At 37.7% G+C, this 27781-nt stretch overlaps 2 protein-coding genes across 4 annotated transcripts in view; one reads left to right on the top strand and one right to left on the bottom strand.

The window, feature by feature from the left end:
- Positions 1–542: 542 nt before the first annotated feature.
- LOC135074099 (uncharacterized) lies at positions 543–3305 on the top strand. The gene is made up of 3 exons (XM_063968408.1): positions 543–906; positions 1211–1412; positions 1827–3305. The coding sequence occupies exons 1-3, from the start codon at positions 660–662 to the stop codon at positions 2584–2586; spliced, it is 1209 nt and encodes a 402-aa protein (XP_063824478.1). The 5' UTR covers positions 543–659; the 3' UTR covers positions 2587–3305.
- Positions 3306–8978: 5673 nt separating this feature from the next.
- The window catches only part of LOC135073741 (calcium-activated potassium channel slowpoke), an 81595-nt gene continuing 62792 nt past the window's right edge, over positions 8979–27781 (bottom strand). Inside the window, exons 8-27 of one of the 3 annotated variants that reach the window (XM_063967903.1) lie at positions 26669–26779; positions 25832–25937; positions 24719–24871; positions 24310–24465; positions 23546–23658; positions 22439–22594; positions 22172–22248; positions 21815–21847; positions 20850–20921; positions 19196–19258; positions 17920–17955; positions 17563–17695; positions 16819–16884; positions 14605–14776; positions 13872–14096; positions 13211–13508; positions 12390–12526; positions 11770–11906; positions 11081–11306; positions 8979–10560 (exon numbers count right to left, since the gene is read on the bottom strand). In XM_063967903.1, the coding sequence (XP_063823973.1) occupies positions 10468–10560; positions 11081–11306; positions 11770–11906; positions 12390–12526; positions 13211–13508; positions 13872–14096; positions 14605–14776; positions 16819–16884; positions 17563–17695; positions 17920–17955; positions 19196–19258; positions 20850–20921; positions 21815–21847; positions 22172–22248; positions 22439–22594; positions 23546–23658; positions 24310–24465; positions 24719–24871; positions 25832–25937; positions 26669–26779 (2563 nt within the window). In that variant the 3' untranslated portion in view covers positions 8979–10467. Of the gene's footprint in view, positions 10561–11080; positions 11307–11769; positions 11907–12389; positions 12527–13210; positions 13509–13871; positions 14097–14604; positions 14777–16818; positions 16885–17562; positions 17696–17919; positions 17956–19195; positions 19259–20849; positions 20922–21814; positions 21848–22171; positions 22249–22438; positions 22595–23545; positions 23659–24309; positions 24466–24718; positions 24872–25831; positions 25938–26295; positions 26402–26668; positions 26780–27781 lie in introns of all 3 variants that reach the window. The other 2 variants (XM_063967904.1, XM_063967905.1) reach the window with 2 other exon arrangements.

The raw sequence follows: 27781 nt of genomic DNA, 5'->3' as shown, positions 1-27781 counted from the left end.
ATGTGCTGTCACATTGACAAACTGTCACTTTGACAAGTAATGAAACGTTCAGAAATAAAATTAAGTTTAGCCATTTCATCATCAAAATAATTGAGCTCGATCAAAAGTCCAGTCCCTTAGCTGAGCCCCGATTACGGTAACTTTTAACGTCTACAATCCAGACACGCTTCATCGATTCTGCGATACGATTGATCAAAACAGCTGACGTACGCTGTTGAACAACCAATCGTCGTATCGCAGAATCAGAAGCGCGTCTGGATTGGAAACGTTAAATGTTACCGTAATCGGGGCTCAGGTAACTCATTAGAAAAACACTGTTATTCACAGAAATGTTCTAACCATGCAATAAGTAATTAATTCTACGATTTAATTAGCCACCTACAGAAATCTGCGTCAATCTTGAGCTACTTTAGTTGAGCTATGTTTTCGAATCGCAATCGAAATGGTGGCGGCGGGCGCATCTCTAATTTTGACATTCATGACAATTAAATTTGATTGACGTTCCTCCTTCATGTTTCTGTTGATCGGTTTCGGTGGGTTTCGGTTTTTATTTCCATTTTTAGTTTATTCGCAAATTACTTTGTGTAACTGTTTATAATGAGCAGCTAATTATTAACTATGGATGTATATAAGTGCTATGCTTGTATAATAATCTGATTATGTCCGCTCGACACTTTTATTCGGCCCGGGAGAAGAATGTTAATAAATTGATCGACTGTTTGCCTGATATAAACCAGCAGAAGTTTGGGTACAATTTACGGACAGAGCTGCCGGCCCTGTCTGCCAACACGAGCAGTGTGGTGAACAGGAATCTCAACTATTCCTTTGATATACAATCCTTTGGAGGAGACAGCGTCGAAAGGACCGGGACGCCTTTTTCTGATTTCTTTTCCGAAAGCGACACAGGTAAATCAAACTTATCATTATCTTAATTTTTACTGAACAATGCGCTAGCAAAGTCCGTGCGAGAATTAGAGTTTCTGTTAATATTATTGATGACCCTCTACATCGTTATAACGAGGCTATAGAACAAGCAGGCAGGTAACATTTATATGTGGTGTTTGCTTCAACCTCCCTTTTACCCTTTGGTCAGACCCAGTGCAAGTTCAGTTTCCAAGGAGTCACAATTTTATGGTGGTTATAGAATGTCTGTCTGGATTTCTAATATTATTTTATTGTATATTAAAACTATTCTTAATTGACTTTACAGCGACTCCAGACTTCCGTAGTGAAGAAAGCGACAGTAGCTCTGGGTCAGCGTTGCGCAGGAATACTGCAGAGGCCTCCAAGACACTAGCCGATGAGTGGGGCCGGATTGAGAGGACGCTGTATGATGAGGAGGGCGAGAAGTCCAGTCGGCCACAAATTATTGAAGAATGTAAACAGTGGAGGCAACTGCATCCACAACTCAGGTATTTAATGCTATTTTTATTCTTATTTTTCTTCTGGGATATCGCAATAAACCTCTGAATAATCGACATCACTATATTAATTGATGGTTTTCTGGTTGATATGAACAAATTGGTTAAATAAATTATAATTATTTACCTAAGTAATTATTTAACAAACTTTTATGCTAACTTTAGTGTACTAGTTAGCATAAATAACTAAATTAGGTACTTACATCAAAATAAAAGACACCTTGGGGCAAGGATTATGGCCATGACTTAAATAATGGCTTTACTAATGTGTTATGAATTATGGAATTCATTGATTTCTGTGTGACAATAGCATTGTGAGTCAAGGACATCATTTGACACTCCAGCAATTACCACAACAGACCTGTGACCTTCACAATACATATTTTATTGAATATTGATTTTCAGGATTATTGGAAAAGCAATTCAACTGCCTGAAAAAAGGTTGTGCTATAGACAAATTGAGCATGATGAGGTCATCGCTATACACTACAGTGACTACGAACAATTTAGCGAAAGTGAAGAACGCCTTTCACAGAGCAGTTCTGACGTGACACCACAGAACTCACCGAGAGTGTCTATAGCTGAAGATTTGCACGAGCCAAAATTGTCACGAGAAAAGGTCACTTTCTATCCTGCATTCGATGAAGATGCCAATCTACCTGATACATTTTGTTCCCTGCTACAAATCACACCCATACAAATAAGAAGCCCATCACATAAAAAAAGACAGGGCACATCTATTTTGAGATCTGAGCTGGCTTCTTCGAAGTGGATGAGAAATTCAAGGCCAGATTCTTCTTTGAACTGTGACAGGAATAGTGCAAAGTCATTTGTGTCTCTTGACACAAGGAATTACAGTAATGCTCTCAGTGCGTCTGAACGTAACAAATACCTTAATGGGAGAGTTGTCACAGCAAGACACCGCGATTTAACACGTTTAGAGCCTTTATGCACACCTGATGTCTCACAAAACGAAGTTGCAAGGTTACCAAATGGTTTGGGACAGCAATATAGCATAAGAAAAGTTTCGTTGCCACCTTTGCTGTTAGAGGAAGAAAGGAGAAAGGTCCATCCTGTTAGTTCTGCCAAAAAGATTAGCAACAAACCAAGGAAGAACATCCCTAAAGGCATGTACCAGTTTGACAGGGTAAGCAAACTTAATTAATTTTGAAAATTATTTTCTTGCCATCTGTCTATTGGTTGATAAATTATGAATTAATGTGCCTATTTCTGCATCTGTTAATCTATAGAGCACTGATAAATCTTCGTAATTTACTGTGTTGGTAGGAAAAGACACACATTAATTTGTAAAAATATGGAAAAAGTCTGTTTGCATTAATAAGCTACTTATATTGAGTGAGTCACACTATTCATGTGTTGTTTTTGGTAAACTTAATCAATGTGTCTTATTAGAAACATTTTGAGGTTGATAACATTTCCAATAAAATACATATTTTCCATAATGATCTCATTGAGTATTATGTAAGGAGGTAAGAATGTATATTTATTAAATTAATTCTTATATCTCGTTATTCATAAAAATTAAGACAGTTCTACAAAACCATTTTCATAACACTGAATTGGGTTTTAAATGAAATAAAATCTGTAACTGACAAAAACTGGCAATAATTTTATACCTATCTTTTCTTCTGTAAATCATCTGCCTGTATTTTTATGAATAATGGGCCTAAGTAAGGGGATGTATAAGGGGTTTAATATCTAGTCCCTATTTCTAGTCTAGTGATTTTAAATGTTTGATAACGATATTAATAAGTTATGATCGCGCGAGTTTGTTGTTTAGTTATCATGGTGTACAATATGTTTGTTTTCGTGAGCACTGGCTGGAGTAATGTCAGATTGAGGAATATATTTTCATTGAGAATATTTAATGAATTTCATTTTCAACCTAACACTAATTTTTGAAATGGAATAATAACGGAAAACCGTTATTCGTAAGGGCCTTTACACACTAGTAGCATAAATACGTCGTAACATCGCCGCGGCTCAAAAATCACTTCGTTCGCGTCGTTGCGTCCACGCTGCGATAATGAATACGCAAACTAGCTGATGCAAACTCAGGGTTTTTGAGTAAAACAACGTTTCAAATACAAATACAGAATTTATTTTGATATTTACATTATTTGCATTTTATTAACAATCAACATCAACAATATTAAATAATTTGTTCTTGCATCTGGTGTGATATATTTCGAACAGTCGAGTAATATTACATTTCCCGCCTTGTGCGGCCATTTTGTGGGGCCATTGGATACATGCTAAAGTATACCTGCTGTCAATATAATATTTTAATTATGATATAAATATATATTCGTTTTTGCTATGATATAGGATACTTCGATTCACTTGTACTTGAAAGAGCCCACACTTTGGCATGTTGACAATGTTCCCTTTTGAAGGCAATGTAATATTATCTGTTTGTATTCAGTGGTAGTTGGTAAATGGTAACTAGAAGCAGTGATATGGGGCTGAGAAGTTGAGCAACTGCGGAGAAAGCTGTGAGCTTGATTTTTCTGGGTTGCCGTAATTCATGTTTCACTTAAAAACTTACACTGATCTATTCTACTAACTAAATGCTAAACCAAACAAATTTTATGTACAAATGTAACACCAAACAATTATCGGGCCCTAGATAATAAGAACAAATGATGCAGGACGAAACTTATGGTATAGAATCAAATGAGCATTGATAGGAACAATATTTTAATATGGCAACCCGTGGCGTAAATGTCATTTTTTGCGCTAAAATGACAGAATTAGATCGATTTTGTTTTGGCACAGTTAAAATTAATTAAACTTTAATATTAATAAATATTCTTTATATGCAAGGCATAAATACTCTATTAGATAAAACTTCTCTATGGACAGGTACTAGTTATTTATTTATTGCTAATCTTTGTACATAGATATCGTGTCATATAAGATTGATTTTATATAATATTTCAATATATATTTTTGTAAATATTTTATACTACATTTAACGGAATGCACATTATGGATTGTACATAATTATATTGGTACCTAGTAGCGCCTAATTTGAATCTCCTGAAATTCCTGTAGAATCAGGGACTTAGGTTATACATAATAAGGCGCGAAATAATTGTTAAAATTGCCCATGCCAAAACAAAATGCTTTAGTCGACAGCGTGAGACCAATGTCATTGCGACAGAGCGTTTATTTGTTACTATTTTTATTACTTCATTTACACAATATAAATTTAAATTGTTACAATTATTTACCTCACAGCCATCATTATATATTGATACTACGTTAATAAAGAGAGGACTAGTGTGTAACAACACGATAAGATGGCAACCAGCTTACAAAAAGGGTCTAGCGAACATTCGTAATATAGAGCGTTAAAGATTTATATATATACGTATATATTACATGAAAAATTCATCTTTCCGTTCTAAAAATTTTAACAACCTCAAGCTAATAGCAATAGTCAACAATGTTGTTAATTCTAGGACTTTTAATGCACACAGAACATGGATAACTAGTTGCGAAAAGGCGTTTTAAGTGGTAATAGTATGGCGGTTTGTTCTTTGATAGGTTTTGCGCGGTGAGAAAGGGGCGTGGTCTAGTGCGTAGCCAATCATAAGCTCACGTAAGGTCTGTATTACACCAAGCCGGCGAGGAGATGAGAGGTGACGAGATGTGTATGCAACCAACAGAATTTCGTTATTTATGTTACCGTAAAATTGTGAATTCCGTCAGATTATAATCTGACGTAGTTAAATTACAATCTAACCTTTTTTTTTTGCGTGGAAAAATGCGTCACCTAACCCACTGTTAGTTTACAATCTAACGCGTTATTATTATAAACTGACAGAGTTCACAATTTCACGTTGACATTTACACGTTTCGTCTCCGCTTAGCTTCAGTGGAAATGGAGCGGAGAAGAGATGTGTGGGATTTCCATCGTAATATGTCGCACTGAGCGCAACGGAGCGGAACAAAAACGAGAAGTCCTCTCAGAAAACGAAGAAGTCTACACATTTCTGCTCCGCTAGGCGTGAAAATCGTCGTTTCTGCATATCTCGCCTCGTCTCCGCTTCAGTGGAAAACAACCCTGACGCTCCTTCCCCCCGCGCAATACCTCAGGAGAGATCGTAAACAGTTTTGTTCGTTCTTATAATCGACCTAGTGCGTGCACGCCTTAAGTGCTGCGAGAGTTAAATCGTTGAATAGAGAGTTCAGGAACTGAGATACCATGAACTGTTCGCGGAGACGATAAACCACTGGGTCACGGTTTTTAACATCGGTATCGGTTATGAATATCGGTCACCGTTACATTCTAGTTCGAAGTTCAATAGTAATTTTGAAACCATACAGTTTTATTTTGTATTATTTGGATAAAATCGAGAATTGTTCGTTGGTTTGAATAACAAGAATTACAGAGTCGAAATGATTTTAGTATGATAATACTTTTATAAAATTTATTACATACAATGCACAAAGCAGTGCTTCTAGTACCTCGACGTATTAGCTAATGTATTTTCATATGTTTGCCTGTACAATCGCCGGCATTTCGCCGCAATATGACGAATTTTCCCAATTGATTTTCAACCTTATACTAAAGGCACAAAGTTCAAAATTAATCGGGGAAATTTTACATTTTGCGGGATTACTGCTGGCGATTGCTGTAATATTTCCCTTTTCAAAGTCTATTTATTTACTTAATATTAAATCACGTCATTGTATCAAGACGTCCGCTACCCAGTGGCGAGTATAACATTAATCATTAGTTAACATTTAAATAAACGTGTGGAAGTCTGTAAAAATGTTCCGATTTACGTACTAATGTGTCTCTGGTCTAACAATACGTCCGTGCAATGTTCCAAGCCACAGCGTTCTGTCTCTGTCTGACTCTACACGAGTGCAGCGACAGAAGATTGTACGTTTGAATCAGTGCAGTGTTGCGTGTATAGAAAATAAACCGTTTTTAAAACTATTTTCTCGGATCTAGGCACCCTAGCAACGAGTACCTACACATGCATACATACACAATGCACAAACAAAAGTACTTCATACCACAAGCAAACACGCCGAAGGACTCTGCTATATTCTCTCTCGTTAAGGCGATTATACACATTTAAACACTATTTAAATTGCACACTGACCCACCTCTATAAACTTTTAATTGCGATAAATATTTTGTAATGCTGTATAAAAATATTAAAGGAAAAATCGTCATTTAATATTAATCTTATTTAACATTCATAATTAATCCAAATTAATAGCGATTATATTACATTTTTACAATGAGATGTCCGACCTCTATACCTAACTAGCATACAGTGACAAAGCCTAATTCACAACAAACTACACACGATAGTATTGAATATAAACTTTTAATGTAGCCGTAGCCTCTATTTAATGCAAAGGAGACTTTGAAAAATCTTATGTAACATACAAAATTACATACTATTTACAACATTCTAGCTAAAAATTTAAAAAATCGAGTGTCGACAGCATTCGCAATCACTGCGGTACGCTAATAGGTATGTACCTGTCACCGTAAAATTGTGAATTCCGTCAGATTATAATCTGACGTAGTTAAATTACAATCTAACCTAACCTAACCCACTGTTAGTTTACAATCTAACGCGTTATATTATAAACTGACAGAGTTCACAATTTCACGTTGACGTACCTACGGCTATCGGCCGCATGCACGCTACTAGCGACAACTACGGGTGCGGCCAAAGGTGGTCAACTCCTACGTCAAGCCTACGGGCGCACCCGGCCGAATAAGCCTAGTGAGATCCGTACATTTAAATAGATTCTTTAAATACTTTGGACAGACCGATTAGTTCGATTATAATTACATAAATTTAACTATCGTGCACAACCATCTCAAAATTTTACAATTTCGTTACATCCAGTGTAAGTGTTGCTATGCAATAATATTTTTTTGTTCGAACTTTAATTAAACTATATAAACTTCCGTACATAACTGCAATCTTGCTTACGATAACTAAGATTCATATTATAATTCATATTTTTTTATTTTTTTTCTTTGTTTTGCGAATTAACATTAGATACACTCAAGAACAACAACTAAAATTAATTTAATAACATATTTAATTTCGACTTTAGAATATTTTTTGCGTAGTACTTGTTATTTTAATATCGTAAAGTATTACCCACTAAACAAGGAGCCAAGTTGTATTGTATTGTGCCGCTTCTCTTTACATACTAACAAGCATCTACCAGCGATGCGTGACCTTATGATTAAATAAGTGTTATCATAAGAACGTGCTTAAAACTTGAGATAAGTATAAATATACGTAAGAGCAGTTTTGGCACAGTGATCAATTGAACACCGAGTGTAGTGGGTAGATGGAGGTACTTTTTGAGGGTACTTCTAACTGGAAGGATTACTTTTTATATTACTCTTGGCGGGAGGGGGTAATGGTAGGTATCATTAGCCCATTATTAAGTAATCACTTGAGTAATCGAGCAAGTGCAGTTAAGCTTGGATTCAACAAAATTACAGGACTGTACGACAATCCACACGGGAGATACCATTCATATAATTCATAATTTCCACATACAATATTCTTTTTTTTTTCACAGTTTCCTTTGTACTTCGTATTTATTTATTGGGTGTTATTGTATTATGGATTTATGATACAAAAATATGGCAGTATGTTTGCTTCAATTCCTTTACAAACTACGGGTCTGCGATGCTTCGATCGTACAGGACACACCAATTTATTTAACCTAGTAAAAGGCCGGCTTTGCCTAATCTATCTGAAGGGTGAATGACTAATGACGTGACAAGGGAACTATATACAGGATGTTTGATAAATTTAAATGTTATAAGTTGCTCTTTCTAAGTCTATCAGTTAAATTGAGGTATTCATGTATTTATTAGGTACATTTGGTGCTATATTGCGTGCAAGATCGACTTACAGCAGTGGGCCAATCTCGTCTTATTATCACTACTACATCAGTTTGTTCATCAAACATCTTGTAATTCGAATTATTAATAATTATTGCGTTATTTTCTCGTAATGGTGTTGCGGTATGAGCTTCTAATACTCGTGAGGCGAATGTATAACTAATCTAGTAAATTCTAAAAAGGACCTTCGACCAACTGCACTAGAGTCGTGATTGAACTGGAACTGGAGTCGCGGTGATGCAGTCGATCAAAAGTGACTTATCTAATACAATTAACATAGTAAACTATGAAGAGTCCACAATCGTCAAAGCACCCGGAGTTAACCACTAAGTACATTGCAGGCTTCAAAAGCCCTATTTTAATTATAATAACGACGTTTCGAAAATAATCACACATTACAGCAATATTAATTACACTTTGCACTCGGTGTCCACGCAAAAAAAAACATCTTTGAACAAACATACACGCAAATGGCATTGAGATTCTTTTTTTTTTCGTATAATTTGTTGCAGTTCATAAGACTTTATTCTTATTTTAATGTGCAGCGCCAAAGTTCACGACACTGTGACAATCCCCCTCCCAACTCCGGGACAAAATTGAAATGAAAAGAAAAAATAAACAAAAACAAAGCTTTAAAATTTTATTAAAAAAATAAACATAACGTACAAACTAAAAATAACTAACTAAATAAATGAAAGATAAATTAAAGTCTATACTTTGTGTGGAGCTGATAATTTGAGATCAGCTCGACACAAAATGTCTACCGTGTGTCTAATGTAGGAGATTTAAAAAGGATAAAATTTGAAAAATATCAATCGTTTGCAGAACACTACCATACGTGCAGCATAGTAAGTAGATTAAAAAGATGGTAAAATGTGTCTTAAAAACTAATAAAATGATATGAATCCGGCGTCAAATCCGACTATAAAACTTAACATAGTGTCGTAACGTAATAAAATGATGCATGAAGTGCTTAACAATCAGTCAATGAGTACTTTAAATGCTTAAAATATACTATATATTTTAGCTTTTAGATATAATGCCTTATATAAGTGAGTTGAGAGACAAAAACTACAGAATAAGGAATGGATATTCTAAAAGAAGTTATCATACATTAAACATTATTTATGGTATTTTAATTATCCCTTCACCAGATCTATGACTCGATCATGCAATTAAAAGTTTAAAAGGTTCCATTAAACACTGAGCATTTATATCTTTCAAATTAAGGTGTCATATTTTAAAGATTTACTTACATACCGATATGTGAGATAGGACCTACCCTTTGACTGTGTGCAGTGTGCAAAAGGAAACTCGAGTAAAGCGACTACAGAGTGAAGTAAACCACATTTCGCGGACTAACTTGCCTCTAGGTCATCAACAATTATACTTCTCGTCTAATCTCACCACTAATTTATATGATATTAACACCGAAAGCCATCCTAACACGCATGTATACCAATATTTACAAATGCGGGTTTAGATCACTCTGTATCGTTTGAGTACATAGTCTTTCCATTGAAGGTACAGAGTGCGACAGTTCAAGAGTTGTAGTGCAGTGTCCGTGAGGAACTAATTGTTCAACAAACTGAAATAAAAATTAAACGGGTTTCTAACTCTGTCGCGGGAGGGTACCAGACGAATTTTGATTGTATTCGAGATGCCGGCTGAGCGAAGTGTAGATTTTATAGCTGATTTCTTATCAACTTTTGTAGCGAATTCTCTGATTGGTGCAGACACCAATCTTGTCATCCAAGCCAAAGCTTGGACAGTAAATTTCGCGTTTTCTAGTGAAATTGAACTTAAACCAAATAAAATTAAGAGCCACTACCATAGTTTATGCACTGGTCAGTTAGACTTTGAGTATTGTTCTTTTTATTCGTCTACCAATGGAATTAAAAAGTGATTCCATCTGTTTAATTGAACTAGAATCCACCCAGTTCCTATCTGAACAACTTTATTCCCAATCAGAGCTTCAAAAATCTATCAATCGGTCAAACTTCGCTCAGCCGGTCACCCGCGTGGGTGCGGTAGGATTGTCAGGTAGCGTGACGCGGGCCCTACCGCCTATATGTAGGAGTAGGGGCCGTCGGTAAGGGCGCTGCACAGCAATAGTCAGGAGGCGTCGTCCTTGCCCGCCGCCGCCGAACCTGTGCGCCGGCTCGAGCGGTACTCGACTCCTGGGTCGAACTGCATTAGGACGAACACCTGGGGAGAAGGATAGAGATATAATGCTGATCTTCTTCTTTTTGAAGATGTAATAAAAACATTGTAAGGTCGAGGTCACAGCCCTAAGGTCAGACTTAATGAGCCACGCCCACAAGAGGCGCCTGATATGATGCAATCGGAGGACACTTTGACGTGCCTTACGATCTTACGAATAATGGAATCATATTTCTTTTCGGACGGTCAACTCGATTCAGGCTTGTTTGTCCTAATCAAACAGGTAAAAATACACAAGGAATGTATTGCAACTGAAATTCGAATCCAAATCTTCCAAATCAAGTTACAATACAACCAGCCATGGCAGATCACGTCACAAACAACTTAATTGCTATACTCACAAGAGGATGTAAACGCCCGACTTTAATAAGAACACGTGGGAGTACACCTGATCAGCAAGTTATTGCCTAGTGACACCTACTGGTCGCTCTGTTATGCCAAATTCTCAACCATCTAGCCGCTAGATTCTAGCGTAAGAGAAGATAATATACTTCTCGTAGAATACCTGATCAGTAGGCAGCAAGCTGAAGTCATCAGGCGGGTTCGTGATGACGTATCGCTTGCTGCTCGCGTCGCAGGAGGACGAGGTGTCGCGAAACCGGTAGAGCCCGATGCACAGCATCCCGTACGAGCGGAGAGCCGCCACGAACAGGTCGCCGTATTTGCCGGCCTCGCCGAACTGCGCGAGTGGACCGTCGTAGAGGGATATCTGGCCGACTCTACACCGGTCCCTGGGAAAAGAAAAGCACTTTAGTACCTATCAAATCTCAATTATTATGGACTTATGGAGGGTATCGCCCCGGGTGCCAACCCATACGCCGCCACTGATTCCATCGAATCCATAGTACACCTATTCCAAATTTTGTCAATCGTTTCGAGCTGGTGCATTTGAAGTTTTTTTAAAAATTTACTCGGTTTTTACCGAGTGTCTTACTTTTTTTGCTTCATCATCATTATCATCGTCTCAACCATAGGATGTCCACATCACTGCCTTAGGCCTACCCCAATGCTTCCTTCCTTTGAAAATATAATTAAGATACAGGTATAACAGGTATTACAGGACTAGCTAGTTCACTATAAGAAAAACAGCAGATACAAGTAAACTGAATGAAGGATTGTGCCGAAACAATCTCTCAACATTTCGAAAAAAAGATGTACATCATCAGACAGTCAACTGGCCTATGGTAGACTTACCTATTAGCTAAACTCTCAGGCGTGGAGTACCCTCCTCGGAGACCAGCTCCCTCGGCGAGGATCAGCTCCAGCTCTGGAGTGGCGCCGCCCGTGATCAACGAGCGGATCAGCGTTAAGGCATTCTGGTTGAAATACGTCTGGAACAAGAAGAATAGCAACGAATTAGATTTTTTGTGGAATTTTGAAGATTAGTAAAAAACCTCTTTATTGTCACTGGTCTTGGTCTGAAAGTATGGCCATGTTTATTTGGTTTTGGAATATTAACTGCTAGCTAAGCTACCATCGCAGTCGCACACCATGTCCAAGACATTTGAATTTTACGTTGGTCTTTAATCCAGTTTATCCACTAACGTCACTGGTTGATGACTGAAATCAAATCATCCTTGTGCTCATTTTAAATGACGCAACACGATGTTTGGATTTTTGGATCCAGAATAAGGTTACCCTTCCTAGCGATTGTACTTATCTAAAGAAATACAAGGTCTGGAACATGTACGGGGAAAAGTACAGCACGTTTAACCACACATTTTTGTTGCAAAATAGGACCTAGGTTGTACAATTACGTCAGATGCAACAGTTTACCTTGATGAGCTGTGTAATCATTTGAAAATGGCACTTACGGTGGACATAAGAGAGTCGAGCACGCTGACGGCGAAGGCGGTGCCGCACGCGAACGGCTGCGTCAGGTACAGCTCCGTGTCGGGATCGTCGTCGTCGTCCTGGTCCAGGAACTGCACGTTGCTGTCGTTCACCAGCTCTGCAAGTGATTTGAGGCATGTTAAGAGTTTGGAGAGTTGGAGTGTACTTTTGCCTCACAAAGTTCTTCTCATAAATCGAAACTGGAGACCTTACAACGGAAACAGGAGATTGGAAGGTAAAGCGACTTTCCAAAAGATCAGAAACTTCTGCATTTTAAAGTAGAAAAACAAATAAGAAACAATGTGATTTGCAAAACATTCGGTTCGGGAGGACCTTTTAATCAAGAGTAAGAGGCTCGCGTAGGAATCCGAACATCTTTAGCTAACGTTTATAATATGTCTATTAGATTATATCTTGTTTTTTATTTTTATTTTATTGCATCACATAGGTACGAAAGCATGATCATAATATACAGGGTATAGGTATGATCATGCATTCGATCATAAAGTCGAAAAAGCAAGCTTGCTGACTTACCTACGATAAATTCCATTCAACACGTATCGGGAAACTTGCGCGGAAGATACTAGCGCGAATGGACATTAGCGCGAAAAGACATGAGCGCGAAAGACATTTGCGCACAAATGGCTTTTCGCGCTAGTGTCTTCGCGCTAATATCTTTCGCGCAAGTGTACGAGAACCCATTTAACATTATCACTGTACCTTTTCGTTACGCGCTCGCTATCGACGCGTAGTAATGAGTCTAAACAAATCATAGAACCTCTGCATCAATAGCATCACTCACCAGTAATCATAGGCACATTGGCACCATACACGGACCCTCTTCTTTGCAGCAGCACCGGCGCCGGCGCCTGCCCCGGCGGCGGCTGCGCAGCGCTCCCCCCGTTCGTCCCCACCCCCGCGCTTAGCACGCCTATCGTGTCGTCGAACGTCATCGCCTTGATGTTCAACGAAGCCAGGATAGCTTCCTTGTCGGCCAGCGTCGGGTCATCGTTCGATGGCACCTTCGCTGATAGGATGCAGCACATGTCGCATAGGTTGACATTAACTGCACGCAAGTCGGCCCGGCTTAGCGGTGAACCCTGGGAATGGAAGAATGATGAAAAATCTGTCAAATTAACTAAAGAAATAAATAAATATCCTTGGATCTTGGAGAGTCTGTAAGCTATTTGATTGGTTTCTTTCGACCTACGTCGTACCTAATTCCTTCCGTTTGCGAATTGGAATAACGTCTACATTGTGCTCTACATTATATTCTTTTCAATTTATCATAGGGAAAGGGATTATCAAAGAGTGCAAAAATACGCCAAATGGGTAGAAAAAGATAGTAAGTACGGCCGTGTCTTGTTACTCTTTTGCTCAACTTGACGAGGGCACTGTGAATTCAAAGCAGGAATAGAAAGAATCCTTTCTTTCTATCCCACTACAAATGTAATCAAACTCACATTCAACACCGAAATCTTGGGAAGATTCTGCAACATCTTCCACTCTCTCCTGATGTATTCGACGCTGCCCACGATGACCACGTGCTTCAGCTCGTGGTAGTGGAAGTTGGAGGCCCGTAGCGGCATCACCAAGTTCCGGAGCCCGATGAGCGGCGAGTCGGGGTCCGCGAACAAGCACACCACCACGTGCCCGTTCAGCACTGTCATGGCCGCTTGGTTTCTGTCCTGGAGGATAAATGAGATGATGAAGAAAAAGTGACGTAATGAGATATTAAGAGAAGATTTTCGTCTCTAAGGCAGAGAATCAGAATTGATATTTTGATGAGACGTATGGGAAAGACGTGAAAAGGCGCCATAGGCGTTTGAATTTCAGCCAGATCAAATGGGTTAACATGCTCTCCGAAGCACTGAAGGTTGTTTGATGAAATGATCAAGTTAAATGATCACAAATCATCATCCTTGTTAATAACCGTTAGTTAATAACATCCGTTAGTTAATAACAGGCTCTCCGAAGCACTGAAGGTTGTTTGATGAAATGATCAAGTTGAATGATTACAAATCTGAGATACTTTCTAGCCACTGATTTATGGCGGTGATCACGATGAAAATAAGCTGATCTTTATTTGGCGATCTCATCCTAATTGGTAGATCTTGGTTATTCATAAATTGCAGTGTTGGGAAGTGGAAACAAGAGGCGGCTAGTTCTGTTATTTTGAGACCTGGTAGTACTTACTAGTATACAGTCCTCCAGATTCCTGGCGGGGCTCCAATGGAACATCCCAGTGGAGTCGTACTTCATTTCAGTCTTTTCAAAGTCGAAGTCCTTCGACTGGTCATCCGCCAGGCCGGCTGGTAGACTGACCCCGTTGCTGTTTTGGTTACCACCACTACTCCTACTCGTCGGCCTGATGAGACAAAAGCGTCACTTATTGTCGTTTCACTTGAGGTACAAGGATATGTCACAATGGATGCGGTCTGCGGTCAGGTCAAAGTACCATAAATGATGCGTGCGTCAGGTTGATTTGACCGCAGACCAGTGTGACACATCCTTCAAGCCTTTTAAATCTTTGATCTAGCTTTTTATTATCGTGTCTCATGTGTCATGTTTTGGGTCGAGTAGTTTGAAGAAGAATTGTTCACTACACAAATGTTAGTTGTGTTCGATTCAACAAAATGCTAAGGAAACTTTGAATCGGAATTATTTTTATGTATCAGTCAGTATTCAGTGTGTATTAGGGTTAGTTTCACTAATGCCAGCATCACAGGGTGACAAAATGGTCACAGTGGTACAGCTGAAAATATCGAACTTGTTTGGAGAAGATGGTTTTCAAAACAGATCAGCGATTTTAAAAGGCTTTCAACAGTTGGTTTGGGTTCGACGTATTATATGGCACAAAAGCTCTTATCAATTAAATGTGAACTTGAAAGCTTTAGTAAAGTCGATTATAGTACCTAGGCAAAGTTTTATTATTTCAGAGCTTGAAGTGCCATACAAGCTGTCGAATACTTAAAGTATGTTTTTGGACCAGTACATAACAAAAGTGCATAAATATGTACACAAGTACAAAATTTTATTGTGGAAGCGTTTATTCGTTCTTTTTAAAAATCTATAAAATGTTGAATAAATGCGCCTACCTATAAAACAAAGATTAAAACTACTCGGTGATAAGTTAGAAGATCTAAAGCATGCCCCTCTTTAACTGATAGTAAAAACCCACCTGTTTGATATTAAAATTAAGAAATATCTGTGATTTCAGCCATTTCGATAAGAAAAAAATTATTTTCAGGAAAAGTTTTCCCTAATCATAGTTTATCTTTTCGGCTTCTTATCCTATACAGTATGTTTGATTTGAGTCAACAAATTAGACGAATATTTTCTTTTTCAACACTTACGAGTGCCAAATTACGTTGAAACCGAAATAGCATTTTAAATTTTAATACCTATTGTTTGAGGTAGGTTGAGTAGGTCTTGAAGATTTCAAACCCAATTCGCAAAGAAATTGTATAAGAGTTTGTATACGATAGGTATCTACGCACGGATACCTACCTAGTTTGAGATCCAATTAGAATTCTAAGCAAAAATGTAAGTAGGTATGTGTTTGTAAAGAGGGGCTTTTAATTTGTTAAGTTCAAATAAGTGTGATCTATTCAGTGTAAAGATAAAAAAATAAAATGCTTAAAAATGATAAAACGTGACGACTACCTAATAAAATAACAAAAGTGAGCATGCTATAACTTATTTATACATATTATAAAATGTGCCGTGCCTTATTATAGTGCAAAAATAAACTTTACGACCTAAACTCAACACTATACTTCCTACATAAAATAAGAAACAAGCAAGCACTACTCTACTTTATTAGGGTAAATTTAAATTTATTTACTAGGCTGGAATTAGCTCGTCAATTTAAATTAACTGTTATTTACAATTGTTAAACATTTTATGTGTTAAATAGTAGGAAGAAGGGTGCTTAACAGATGAAACGAAAAATAAGGAAGAAAAGTTAGGCGATGTTCTCATTAATGTTAAGATTAATACCCTTCTTAGTTTTGGGTAAAAATATCTAAACACAGAGAAAATATTCTTTGCAGAAATGCACAAATGGGTATAATCGGAAATCAAGTGAATGGTTTTAGTCTTATTGATTGCTACAATTTAAGAGCTACAGAATGTTTAATTGAATATTACTTCTTAAATTCAAATCTTATAAATATTTGGGATGGGATTAAACCAAAGAATTTAAAGATAATTGGGGCTCAAGAACAACTTAACATTAAATTTAAAGAGCCTTGAAAGGTCTAAAAAGATAATTCTACCCTAGAAAGATTTAAGAATAGTCAGAATAATTACTATTAATCAGTAAAACACTAGATCGTCTAATTCCAGCCAACTTCAAACTACTGATAATAAAATTATCTAGCTGATATATAATTTTGTTGGATTTACATGAGCTTTTTGACTTCGTAGGCAAGGTGATAGGCCTGGTAATTGGTATCTTGATCCTGCGGATTCCTGTAACACAGGCCAAATTGTCGTCTCCAATGACACAAGAGAACTATCAAGGAAAATAGATAGATGTGCAGCAAATATATAGGGTTTAATACTTAATAATAGTATGTTGTGTAGAGTGCACACTGTGCTAAACGAAACCTCTATTACAGCAAACACATTGAAGATTTCACAACAAGCCGCGATAAATAAGAAATCAATGAAAATAAGAACACAGAAAGAAATTCAAGAATAGATGTAATAGTCATGTTAAAGTTACACTATACTGGTTAGTAAATTAAGAAGTAAATGTTACAGTGGTTACTTTCAATAATTATTTTAGATTGTATTTTATTGAGCACCAAACTTTCTACAAAGTGATTAACTGGAAAGCAAATCATTTCAGAAATGTGCATAAAATTTCCAAGAATAGCTTTTCAGTTTTACTAAATGCTACAAAATATAATCATTAATGTCTGAACTCTATCACATTTGCATGTAAAACAACTTAAACTAATTTAATGCAAAATTCTTTAAGTTTTTCAATTAAGATGGTGAATTACTCGTTATAAATCTAGTAATCATCCTGAGTGTCTTTGCATGTATATCGATGACATGCTGTTTTTTTGCATCTGTCTCAACTTTGGTTACAATTTCTCCCTTTCGTCAGTTAATTTTCTATAGTTATGCTTTTCTACTTACGTGTCAGGCGGTGCTCTGTTGACATTTGGTTTGACCTTGTTGACTTGCCGTGTCGTGGTGGTGTTCATCAGCTGGTTCGCCATCGGGGATAGCAATGCTGTTGGCGCCGCGCTCCGGTGATTCCGATTTATTACTGTTAAACATTTTTGTCTTAATGGTCATTGGAAATTTAGTATTTGTAATGCTACGTGCATCTGGAACGTCATAATTTTCACTTGAAAAATGAATTGCTTCTTTGATTTATTCTATTTTGGGTAGGGAAATACTAGTGTAATATTTGAATTTAATCAAGTATTTGAGGGTGTGCTAATTCTGGAATTGGTAGTTAAGTTGCCAATTTAAAAATTGTGTACTTACAGCTAGTATCCTCTCCTCTTTCTCTCGCAATTTCACCTGAAATGCAAGTTCTAATATAGAATTTTGTGGGTGACCTATTTGTCGATATTGTTACTGGATTCGTGCAAATTAATTTTGAATGGAATTTTTAGTTGGGTTAGCCGATTGGGATGTTCTATGAGGATTAATGCTTGCCAATTACGGGGTTCTAATTTTGCTTTAAAAATATTTGTGTCCGAATTCAAGATTTCAAGATCCAGTTTTAAATATTTCAATTAAAATTAAATCACGCATAGCATTTACGAGTAGGTATATATAGTTGCTTTCCATTCAAATCTACTACAAAAGCGTATCAAGCATTCAGGGAAACAGTAGGTAAGTACATTGATGTAGTCGATGCAATGCCATGGAGAGTTGAAATGCATGGCGCAGGGTACAAACCAGAAATGAATAGTGTCCGCATTAGAGTTTACCAAGAAGCACAGGTCGATGGACCGTTTCAATTTCAAATTACCAGTTTCATGATGCAAAAGTAAAATAAAAGATTTTTGCTTCGTATGGAACTCAAAAGTAGCCGACTCGAATGTTTGGAAATCAAAGTAAATAATGATTTGATTGAAATAATAAATTCTAAGTACATATTTTACAGAATACCCTATTATATTGAGATTTAAATACATTTTCTCGTATATTCAATATCAATACATTCCCACTTCTTCTCCTTTCATGATCTTTTTCATATTTAGGCTAAATATTTAATATTCGTCTTCAAATTAAGATTTGTGTTGTTGTTTGTTGAAAGTTATGATAATGATTAAATAGGGACACGCATATTCATCGACTTTAAATAACTCTTAGAGAGCCCGGGCGCTAATTTATAAATAGATCCACTTGCTCGTATCTGCAGAGTGAAAATAGTCATAATATCGTTACATTAACTTCTGATTTCTCTAACATTGCCATGGGATCAAATGAAAAGGAATCAAACATAAAAGTGAGAGTATTGCCTTGAACGTGAACTATTCTTGGAAAATTTGATCGCTCAAGCGACAGGTAAAGTTGTTCTACGTTTTGGCCGGGTACATGCCTGATACAAGCAGTTGTTCAAATTCTCGGCGACATTCGGCGGTCGCCAAAGTGCTCGCTATGAAATGCGTGATAAGCATCTAAGTGCACGATACCTTCTGGTAACCTAAGGACGAAGCACATTGCTGGTCGATGGAGAAGTGTGGGCCGATGATAAAAAGAAAAACAAATTGAAAAATAAAACACTCAGTCCTTTGAGCCTGAGATGTACCTCGAACATGGACCTTCTTGGGCAACTCTGGCGGCGTGAACGTGGGGGGAGGGTGGTGGTCATCTGCAAAACATCAGCACAATTTCGCATTCCGATACACCACTGAATAAATACAATAATACATACTGGCAATTTGCAATGTATACAGCTGTGACCGTGATCACAATTATGTCAATTTTGTATGAACATCATATTGCGTTGCACCTTTGATAAGCTGCAGCAGTCAGCTTAGCGCAATAGAAGCCCATTGGTGTATTCAAAGGTGAAACCCAATAGTTCGAGGAATCAAATTTAATATACATTGATCAGATCAATCAGAATAACATTAAAACAACTACAACATTCACATGCAACAAACAACAAACAAACGCTACACACACAAAATTAAAAACTAACTACTATTAGACAAGCACCGTGTTCTAAACTAAATAAGTAAATGTTTAACAACTTTAATGGTTTTAAAACCCTAAATTTAATGGATTAGGCTAATGTACTGGGTTATGAACAATGAAAAATGAACCATTAGGAGATCACCGAGCGTACTAACGTTAATGGTATAGGCAAATTATTACGCAAGGTATAATTGAAATATAGCATTGTATACCACAGTTCCGACGGGTGCAGTAACCTAACTGCAAGTCCGGATGGTTCTATCGAGGCGGGGCCATCTAATCAAAGTAACGTTCCCTATGCAGGGTAGTTTTACATAATTAAAAATCACTTTTCAATTCGAAAGCATAATACAAATGAATATCAATTAACACTATAACACAACATCAATATCAGAGGGACTATTCGATGCAGAAATCAGGGATCAAAATACTCCTAGAAACAATATTTTGAGAATCATATAACAATAATGTAATAACAACAACACCAAAATAAATAAACGACATCACAATGTCTCTCGATGTTTTATATCGGCTAATAGAGAGGCAAACATCTAACTGCTGTATAATGCACATAGAGAAACGTGGACAAGACAATGATACAGGACACGAGATTGCTATATGTAGGTGGCTCCCTCCACCTAACAGTCGCTTAAACATCACATTGACATGTACATTGAATTGATACAGGTTACGTACTTGCCCTGCCAACCATCTGGACGGCTCGTACGCCCTTCCTGAATGTGGCCACTGAACCGAGAAATAACAAGTTTAGCTCATCGTCACAACTAATTTAGTCATCCTGCTTTAAGAGGGTGAAACAACGCAAATAAACAGGTATTTATGCTGACAGAGATGCAAAGCTGAGAAGGTTCTTCCTTAGTTTAAGATAGGAAAGAATGCGGGCCAGCTCAATTCACATCGGCTGTTCCAATTACTAACCTGTCTATGGGCTTTCAGAAATTGTATTTTAGTAAGATTATTAGCTTGGTTAGTAGTTAGAACGTCCGCAGTCTAAGATACATTTCCTAAAGTTCAGACCTGTGTTTCACTATCCCTATCATGTCAAGTAAGCGTCGTAGTTATTTTGCTAGATATGTGTATAGCCTTGCTGCACTATTCTAGCTGCGTGTGACGTTTAATAGTGTATTAGCGTATACTGTAGCTCAGTATATATCGTCATGGGCAATGGTTAGTTGACGCAAACAAACTAAACGTGTTGTGAGGTACGGTAATATGGGATAGCTCGCATTTCCTTTCCGTACCGTCGAGACAACCTCGATATGTATTAAGATTTTGTTTCACCATCCCAGTCTGCATCATCATCATTCCGACATCTGTAAAAATCCAAACACTGACAAGAACGAAGGTACGCTCCTATTCCATTGATGGAGTGGAAGTCGTTATTATTCATGTTCGTTGGTAGCGTCAAATTCAGAAGACCATGTTCATCAAGTTCCTCCTGTGTGTTAGTTTAGGGATATCGCTCTGAATTTGATTCTATCAAACTGAAGGATGGTATAATGAAGTGACGGTTGTTTAGTCCCTTGCGTTAGTCACTTTCATTAGCACAGACAAGCCTGAACTGCTGTATAAAGTCTTTGTGTTGCTTCAAAGCTCACTCTTCTTGGGCAATTTCTATCAGTACTTCATCTTCACTCTTTTCTGAGACATGCTTTCGTGGATTTACATAGACATTTAACTAAGTGTTTCGGGATAATGACGGTGCATTATTGCCATATTTAGTTCTACTATGACATGCAATGTATTGTCTGTGCTGGGCTTTGAAGTGCATCATATCAATTTCGATTGAGCTCTTAAAGTTTCGCACCGGGTAATTTTGATAAAATTTTGAAGAGTGACATAAAATTTGAGGCCTCATTGTTCCTGATCAGGTAGGTACATGATTCGTCATGTCGACGCATTGAATGATGCACTAAATCCTCTCAATCCATACAAATCAGAACAGAGCGAGAAATATCTCAAAAGGCGTAGAAAAATGGTGAGTGTCGGAGTGCGTCGTCGTATTGTGGCAGATTCCATTCACGAGCGGGCGGACATACACAATGATCGCTAAATATAGGTGTGAACGAGCACGGGTCAAGAGAATGCAGCCGATCCAGTCTGTGAGGTACGGACGCAACACCACTAAAGCAACTCAAAATTATATAGACACGAAAATAAATATCGGAAAACGTCAATTTGTGAGGTTAGGTGTTGTGCAAGTTACCTATATCGGCTCCAACCTTCCGCTGCGCGGTCACTAAAAGTTTAGCCGAACAATTTCATTAATGTCTCACAAATAGAAAGAAAGTAAGTACATAGTGTGAAGGGTTTGCTGTGTCGTGTCTTGATATCCTACAGTGTTAGATACAGTAACGTGACATTATCTGAGTCAAGGATTGTGTTTAAGTGAAGTAAGTTAAGACACAGCTCGTGAACTTGTAAAACATTGATTTTTCCAGAAAGAATGTCACAGAATGGTCAGTAATGTAAATCTTCTTAGCTAGAGTAGAAATTGCTGTTATTAATCTTAATTTAATAGTATTGTATTTCATTAATGTTAGAATAAAGCAAGTGCTCTTACAGTTTTTGCATTTGCATTTCTTGATGAGTGTTTCATCCTTGATGTCTTCGTGGCAGGCTTTGCAATAGTACCAGGCTCTGGAAGATTACAGAATTTGTTGAATAGAAACTAGTATATTCCCTGAAGTAACCATTAGTAGTAAACGATATTGTCAGTTTTACTGAGCACGCTATTCTAAATTTCTCAGCATCTCTAAATAACAATGCAAAATGTTATTTTCTGTAAAGTTTTACCAGTGTATCACTAACAACATCATTTTGGACATACCTCTTCACCTCATCGGCAGACTGTGCTATGAAAAACCCTTGTGTGTTGGCGTGGATCTTGGCACTTCGAGGGTTGATAGAGATCTTGCTGTCTGCCCCTTCTTCGCCTTTGATCTCGATGGCCAGAAGCAGTAGCTTCAGTTTTGTGAAGCATAACCTGGTGAGATATAAGCTGCTGTAACTGTTGAAGCCTTTTTATACTACAGTATTAGCCATGAAAAGAAAAATATTAAAAATCAACTCTACGTGACAATAGCTTGAATTTATCCGAGTTTATTTGATTTTTCTTAGGTTGAATAATTTTAGAATACCTGTTCCAAATACTTTAATAATTTATTTATATTAAATCATATGTAGCTAAAAATTAGTAAATATTAGCATTGGTACACTATTTCTACTTTTACAATATTAACTAAGCATGCAATATATTTCTAAACAATTTGTTTATTATATTCTACAGAAAGCTACTCGTGTATATTCATATAAATATATAAGCTGTATAAATATATTTCATACATAAAGTGATTGCATAAAATATGTTACAGTTTCAATACAAGAAGCACACGAAGCGAGAGGAAAGACCACCACATCATGCAGGGTAACAGGAACACAAATGCTCATAGGTAAGTCAGTTTACTTTACATACTGATTTTATGATGATATATGATGTCTAAACGGATTTTTATTGTTGTCGCATGCTTTACTATTTATACATGCATTTTATATTTCGGAATGTCGAACTACATGCACTCACTCTACGGCTACACTAAACTTATCAGAGTGCATATTTTTCAGATAAGTACAAGAGAAATTAAAGATTGATGATAGAAACAATTGTATCAACATTCCCACGCTCGTAATAACAAAGAAATTAAAAATCTAATTAAATCATAGTTACTACCTGGTTATTCTAACTACTATCAACCTACCCATTCAATGTTATCCACATTACATGCACATTACTCTGAAAATCAAAAACGTTTACAGTTCTGATCTTCAAACGGCCTACGACAATCTAGGGACAGGGATCTGTGCACATTCAGTTAGCGGGGTCATGGCACACATATCTACGGTGCAGGGAAGGCAGGCCCAAGGGGAAGGGTCTTACTCGCTCGCTTGAGGGAAGCTCATCCCAGTGAAGGAAGTGGACAGTGTCTCCGTGTACATCTCGCAGCCTGTACCCTGGAGGTAATCGTTCTGCCAAGCTTGGGTGTCGGGAGACTGCAATCAATCAAGGAGACGCTCAAGCCCGTGCCTTGTTAGTCATAGCCGCCGTCGAAACCCCACGCCAGATTCCCCCTAGCAGACTCTTCCTTTCGTTAGTTACTTCTACTCTATAAGGTAGAAGTGTTAGTCTAATCTATCGGGTCTACCTTCACAACTGAGTCATTCAGTGCAGTTACCCATGAACGATGATACTCGAAACGAACAGAATCAGTCACGGACGAAGCTGGCAAACAAAATCGGACATTACACTAAATGAGAGAAAGCTATGCGGTTATTGTTTATTAGTTGGTGATGTTCGTTCCGCCGTCCCAGGAATATAGATGGTGTGACGTCGGGTCAAGTCACGGCATGATAGATCCGACCACTTACTCTGCGGCGACGCTGAAGGGCATCCCGACAAAGGTCGTACTCAGAGTCTCCGTGTACATCTCCATGCCGGTACCTCGCATGTAGTTACTAGGCCACACATCCATATCGCTTGGCTGTGGAAATGCCGCATAGAACATGTTAGGTAGAGCACAATCGAGAAGATGCCACAGAAGGTATTTTCGAATATTGAACGTCGCTGCCAATCCGTGATAGCTTTCGAATGTGCTTCGGAAAGAAAATTTGAAAGAAAGATAGAGGATAGTGAAGGAGGCTGACCGTCTTAAAACTCCTCATGGCGAAGAGGTTGGCCATCATGGTGGAGAAGCCGGGCGCGAGGCAGCTCTGCGCGATGAAGCCCAGTTTCAGTTCTGCTAAGCAGATCACGTCATCGCCCTGCTTCCAGTCCCACGATGGAATGTTGAGTAGGTAGGCCTGAAACGTACAAGACAAAAGTTAAACTAAAATGCAGTGATAGGTAAGAAAGTTGATGGGGTTAATAATTTGGAGACTGAGAAAAAACACATCGGTATAATATTTTCAAAGAACACGCTAGAGAGAGACTAAGTCGAAAATTATATGAACTATTTAATGTATGCTAGTGGTGTTTTCTGGCAACCGAAAATTCTTACACTGAGATAACCCACCACTCTAATAAGTTAGAAGAAAAGATTGCTCAACAGTTTACCTTGTTGTGGTACTGCATCAGCTGAATGATGACCCTGATGTCGTCGGAGTAGTTCTTGATGGAAATGACCCTCATGATGTTGGCAGCGTCCTCGGCGTCGGGGTCCTGGCAGTATTTGTTTGCTAGCACCAGACAAGCATCCGCTTCATGTACCTAAATATACACCAAGTTAAAGAAAAGGCAACATAAAGATGTTTAATGTATTCAATTTTTTATGTTACTGTCTGTAATATTTATTGTTGGGACAGTAAAAACATTGATGAAGATTTGGCATTGAAATTTCGATAGTGGTAGGTATAATTTATTTAAAAAATTTTTTTAATAATGTAAATAAGAAATTAATACTTACATTTACTATACATTAACACATTGATACACGAACAAACAATTCTAGGGAAGGGTTAGTCAACATTCTAAGTTAATAAGCAGAGAAGAAAGCATGAAAGTGTCTAATACGAAATAGCAGAACTAAACACTTATGTATAAATGATCACTACACTAGGTTTGCCAATTATCAACGATTTGATCAACGGGTACAAATTTTGAAAATTCGGTAGTGACCATTTGGGAATAAGCAGGTGGGTGGAAGAAATAAGGTCATGCAACGAAAGCGCATTCGAAATCGAAGCCATGCAATTTTTACATCAAGAACTTACCATAAACACTCGACAATATCGACAATCGAAAACTGTACTTGAAAACTACGGTTTAAATTTTAAAATGGAAACCCTTTCTTCGGCAGCCATTAATGCCAATATGCCAGTGGTAAATTTGTACAGTACAAACGATATCGATTGTTTAGAGTATGGTTGGTACACGGGCGAGCATGGCATACAACACCGAGTTGGTTACAGTAAGACAGTTGCCGCTCGGGCAGGGACCGGGGCGGTGGCACACAGGCCCGGCCGCAGCAACGCCGGCCGGGCGACACAGATTACATTAGCAACAGACAGGCACGTACAGCGCTCAAGTCATAGAAGGGACCACATCGCTCCAACAGAAATCTTCTTGGAAGAGATCAGAACGAGCATCGCTCTACGTCTATAGAAATGACAGTCTGTACAGCTTCAAACCGACACCACGCTCAAAATCAACATCATCGTTGCTACTTACTTTTACCCTTTGCAGATCGATAGGGTTCATTATGGTGCCTTGAAAGAATTCCACAGTGGTAAAGTGTCTCTTGAACAGGCCTTCGAGCTCCAAGTCGGGCGGTTTCCTGTCATCAACGCTCAGTTAACACTAGGTAGGGGACAGTCCGCCGCCTGCCGTGGGCCGATCTTACCATGCACTCTATTTACCAAAATACGCAGTCGTGTGGTGGAACGGAGGCGCCTCGCTACGGCTGAGGCGCGCCCGTCCCACCGTGAAAAGCAATGATTGCATCAAAAGAATCACAAGATAAAGTTACCAAAGTGATAAAATCCTACTGTGTCTATGAAACAGCATCTTTACAGAAGAACAAGATCTGTTTGTATGCACATAAACAAATAAAAATACTGTTCACGTAGACGCGATCAATGATAAGTACGGCCGTGCGATAAACTAATGCCTGCACTATTCGGTCTTACTCTAACCTTGACTCTCTCAAGGTCGACGGCATTCATCATTGTACCCTGAAAAAACTCGACCGTGGTGTAGTGACGCTTGAGGAGACCTTCCAGCTCAAGGTCGGGCTCTTTTCTGAAAGCGTCGTCGGATATTCATGACACACCGCCTCCATCAAATTCCTCATCACCTCTCGATTTGACTCAAGTGGTAAAATTGATTTTAGCAAATATTTTGGATATAGGTTTCGTTTAGATTGCGAATTTACATTTAAGTGCACTTTAAATATTATGCTGTTATCTGTTTCATTATAGAAATTGTTATCTTAAACTTATAAGTAAATGTAAATATCTCTGTTATGTCTATTTTTAAAACTATTATTATGTCTTGAAAAATACGCACCTGTGTAAAAAAACAACCTCAACGTCCACATCTTCTCTGTCTTCATGTAGGAAGTCTTTTAAAAAATGGCTTACTGACTCGTACGTTATATGCCCACATACAACTATGTGCCTGAAAGTTTAGAAATATATTATAACATCATGCCGGGAGTCGCAAACTGCAAAGGTGCTGCTACAAACAAATAGCTGTTTGAAAATAATCGAAAAGCCTTTAAGCAGAGAATTTAGAATTTGAAAGCCTTCTTTATTTATTTACAAATGCAAGAGTTTAAAGAAATTGCTGCATTGATTGAGAGAACTTTAAGCTGTGCAGCATTTGACAATTTAAAAGTAGGCATTTTCGTTCAAGAAAGCGAATTGAAGCTTACTGTTATCTTATAAGTAAAGGATAGAAAAGACAGAAGTACAGCAATTTGAAGTTTTATTTAACACCTGGGACCAACAAATTAAGATATCAAACGGAAGCAAAGGTCTCGGCAGGGTTAAACAAAACAGTAAGTGATAAAAGCGTGAAATAACTACGTCAAGTCAACAACGTCTTCTTTTCGCAGCCAATTTGTGAATCAACTAATGATGAACCAAATAAAACATCTATTAATTCTATTAGTAACATTAAACATTTAGGGATTACTACACATTTACGGATTCTAGAACTAGAAAACTTTTTTGGAAGAAATGAAGACATTGCGTTCGATAACCTCCATAATTTACAATTAATGTATTGTTCATTAGTTTGTGGTTTCTTTGTAAAGTTAATTGCAATTGCAAATGAATTTTAATTGATCTCAATGGATAATGATTTGATGTGTTCATTGAATCTCCACAAAAAAATGAACGGTCTTATCTAGAAAGCTCAGTTTCGTTCAGGACTTGTGTAAATCTATCTACCACACTATAGAAATAATATAAAACCAAATAATAATTTCACAACAGAAACAGGGGACGGGAAGGGTGGCACTTGCAATGACGAAGTGTAATAGAATTTAGAAGGCTCCAGTGTAGGGTCATCAGCCATACAAAACAAAATAGCATTCATTGCAAAATATGACTGTAGAGTGAGTGTAAAAGGGCCAGTCCAGTATCAGTGTAAAATCAAAACTCATATTACAAATGT

This window comes from Ostrinia nubilalis, chromosome 8, assembly GCF_963855985.1.
Source record: "Ostrinia nubilalis chromosome 8, ilOstNubi1.1, whole genome shotgun sequence".
Lineage (NCBI taxonomy): Eukaryota > Metazoa > Arthropoda > Insecta > Lepidoptera > Crambidae > Ostrinia > Ostrinia nubilalis.
Note: the sequence above shows the minus strand (reverse complement) of the source record. Positions and strands in the feature narration are given on the sequence as shown.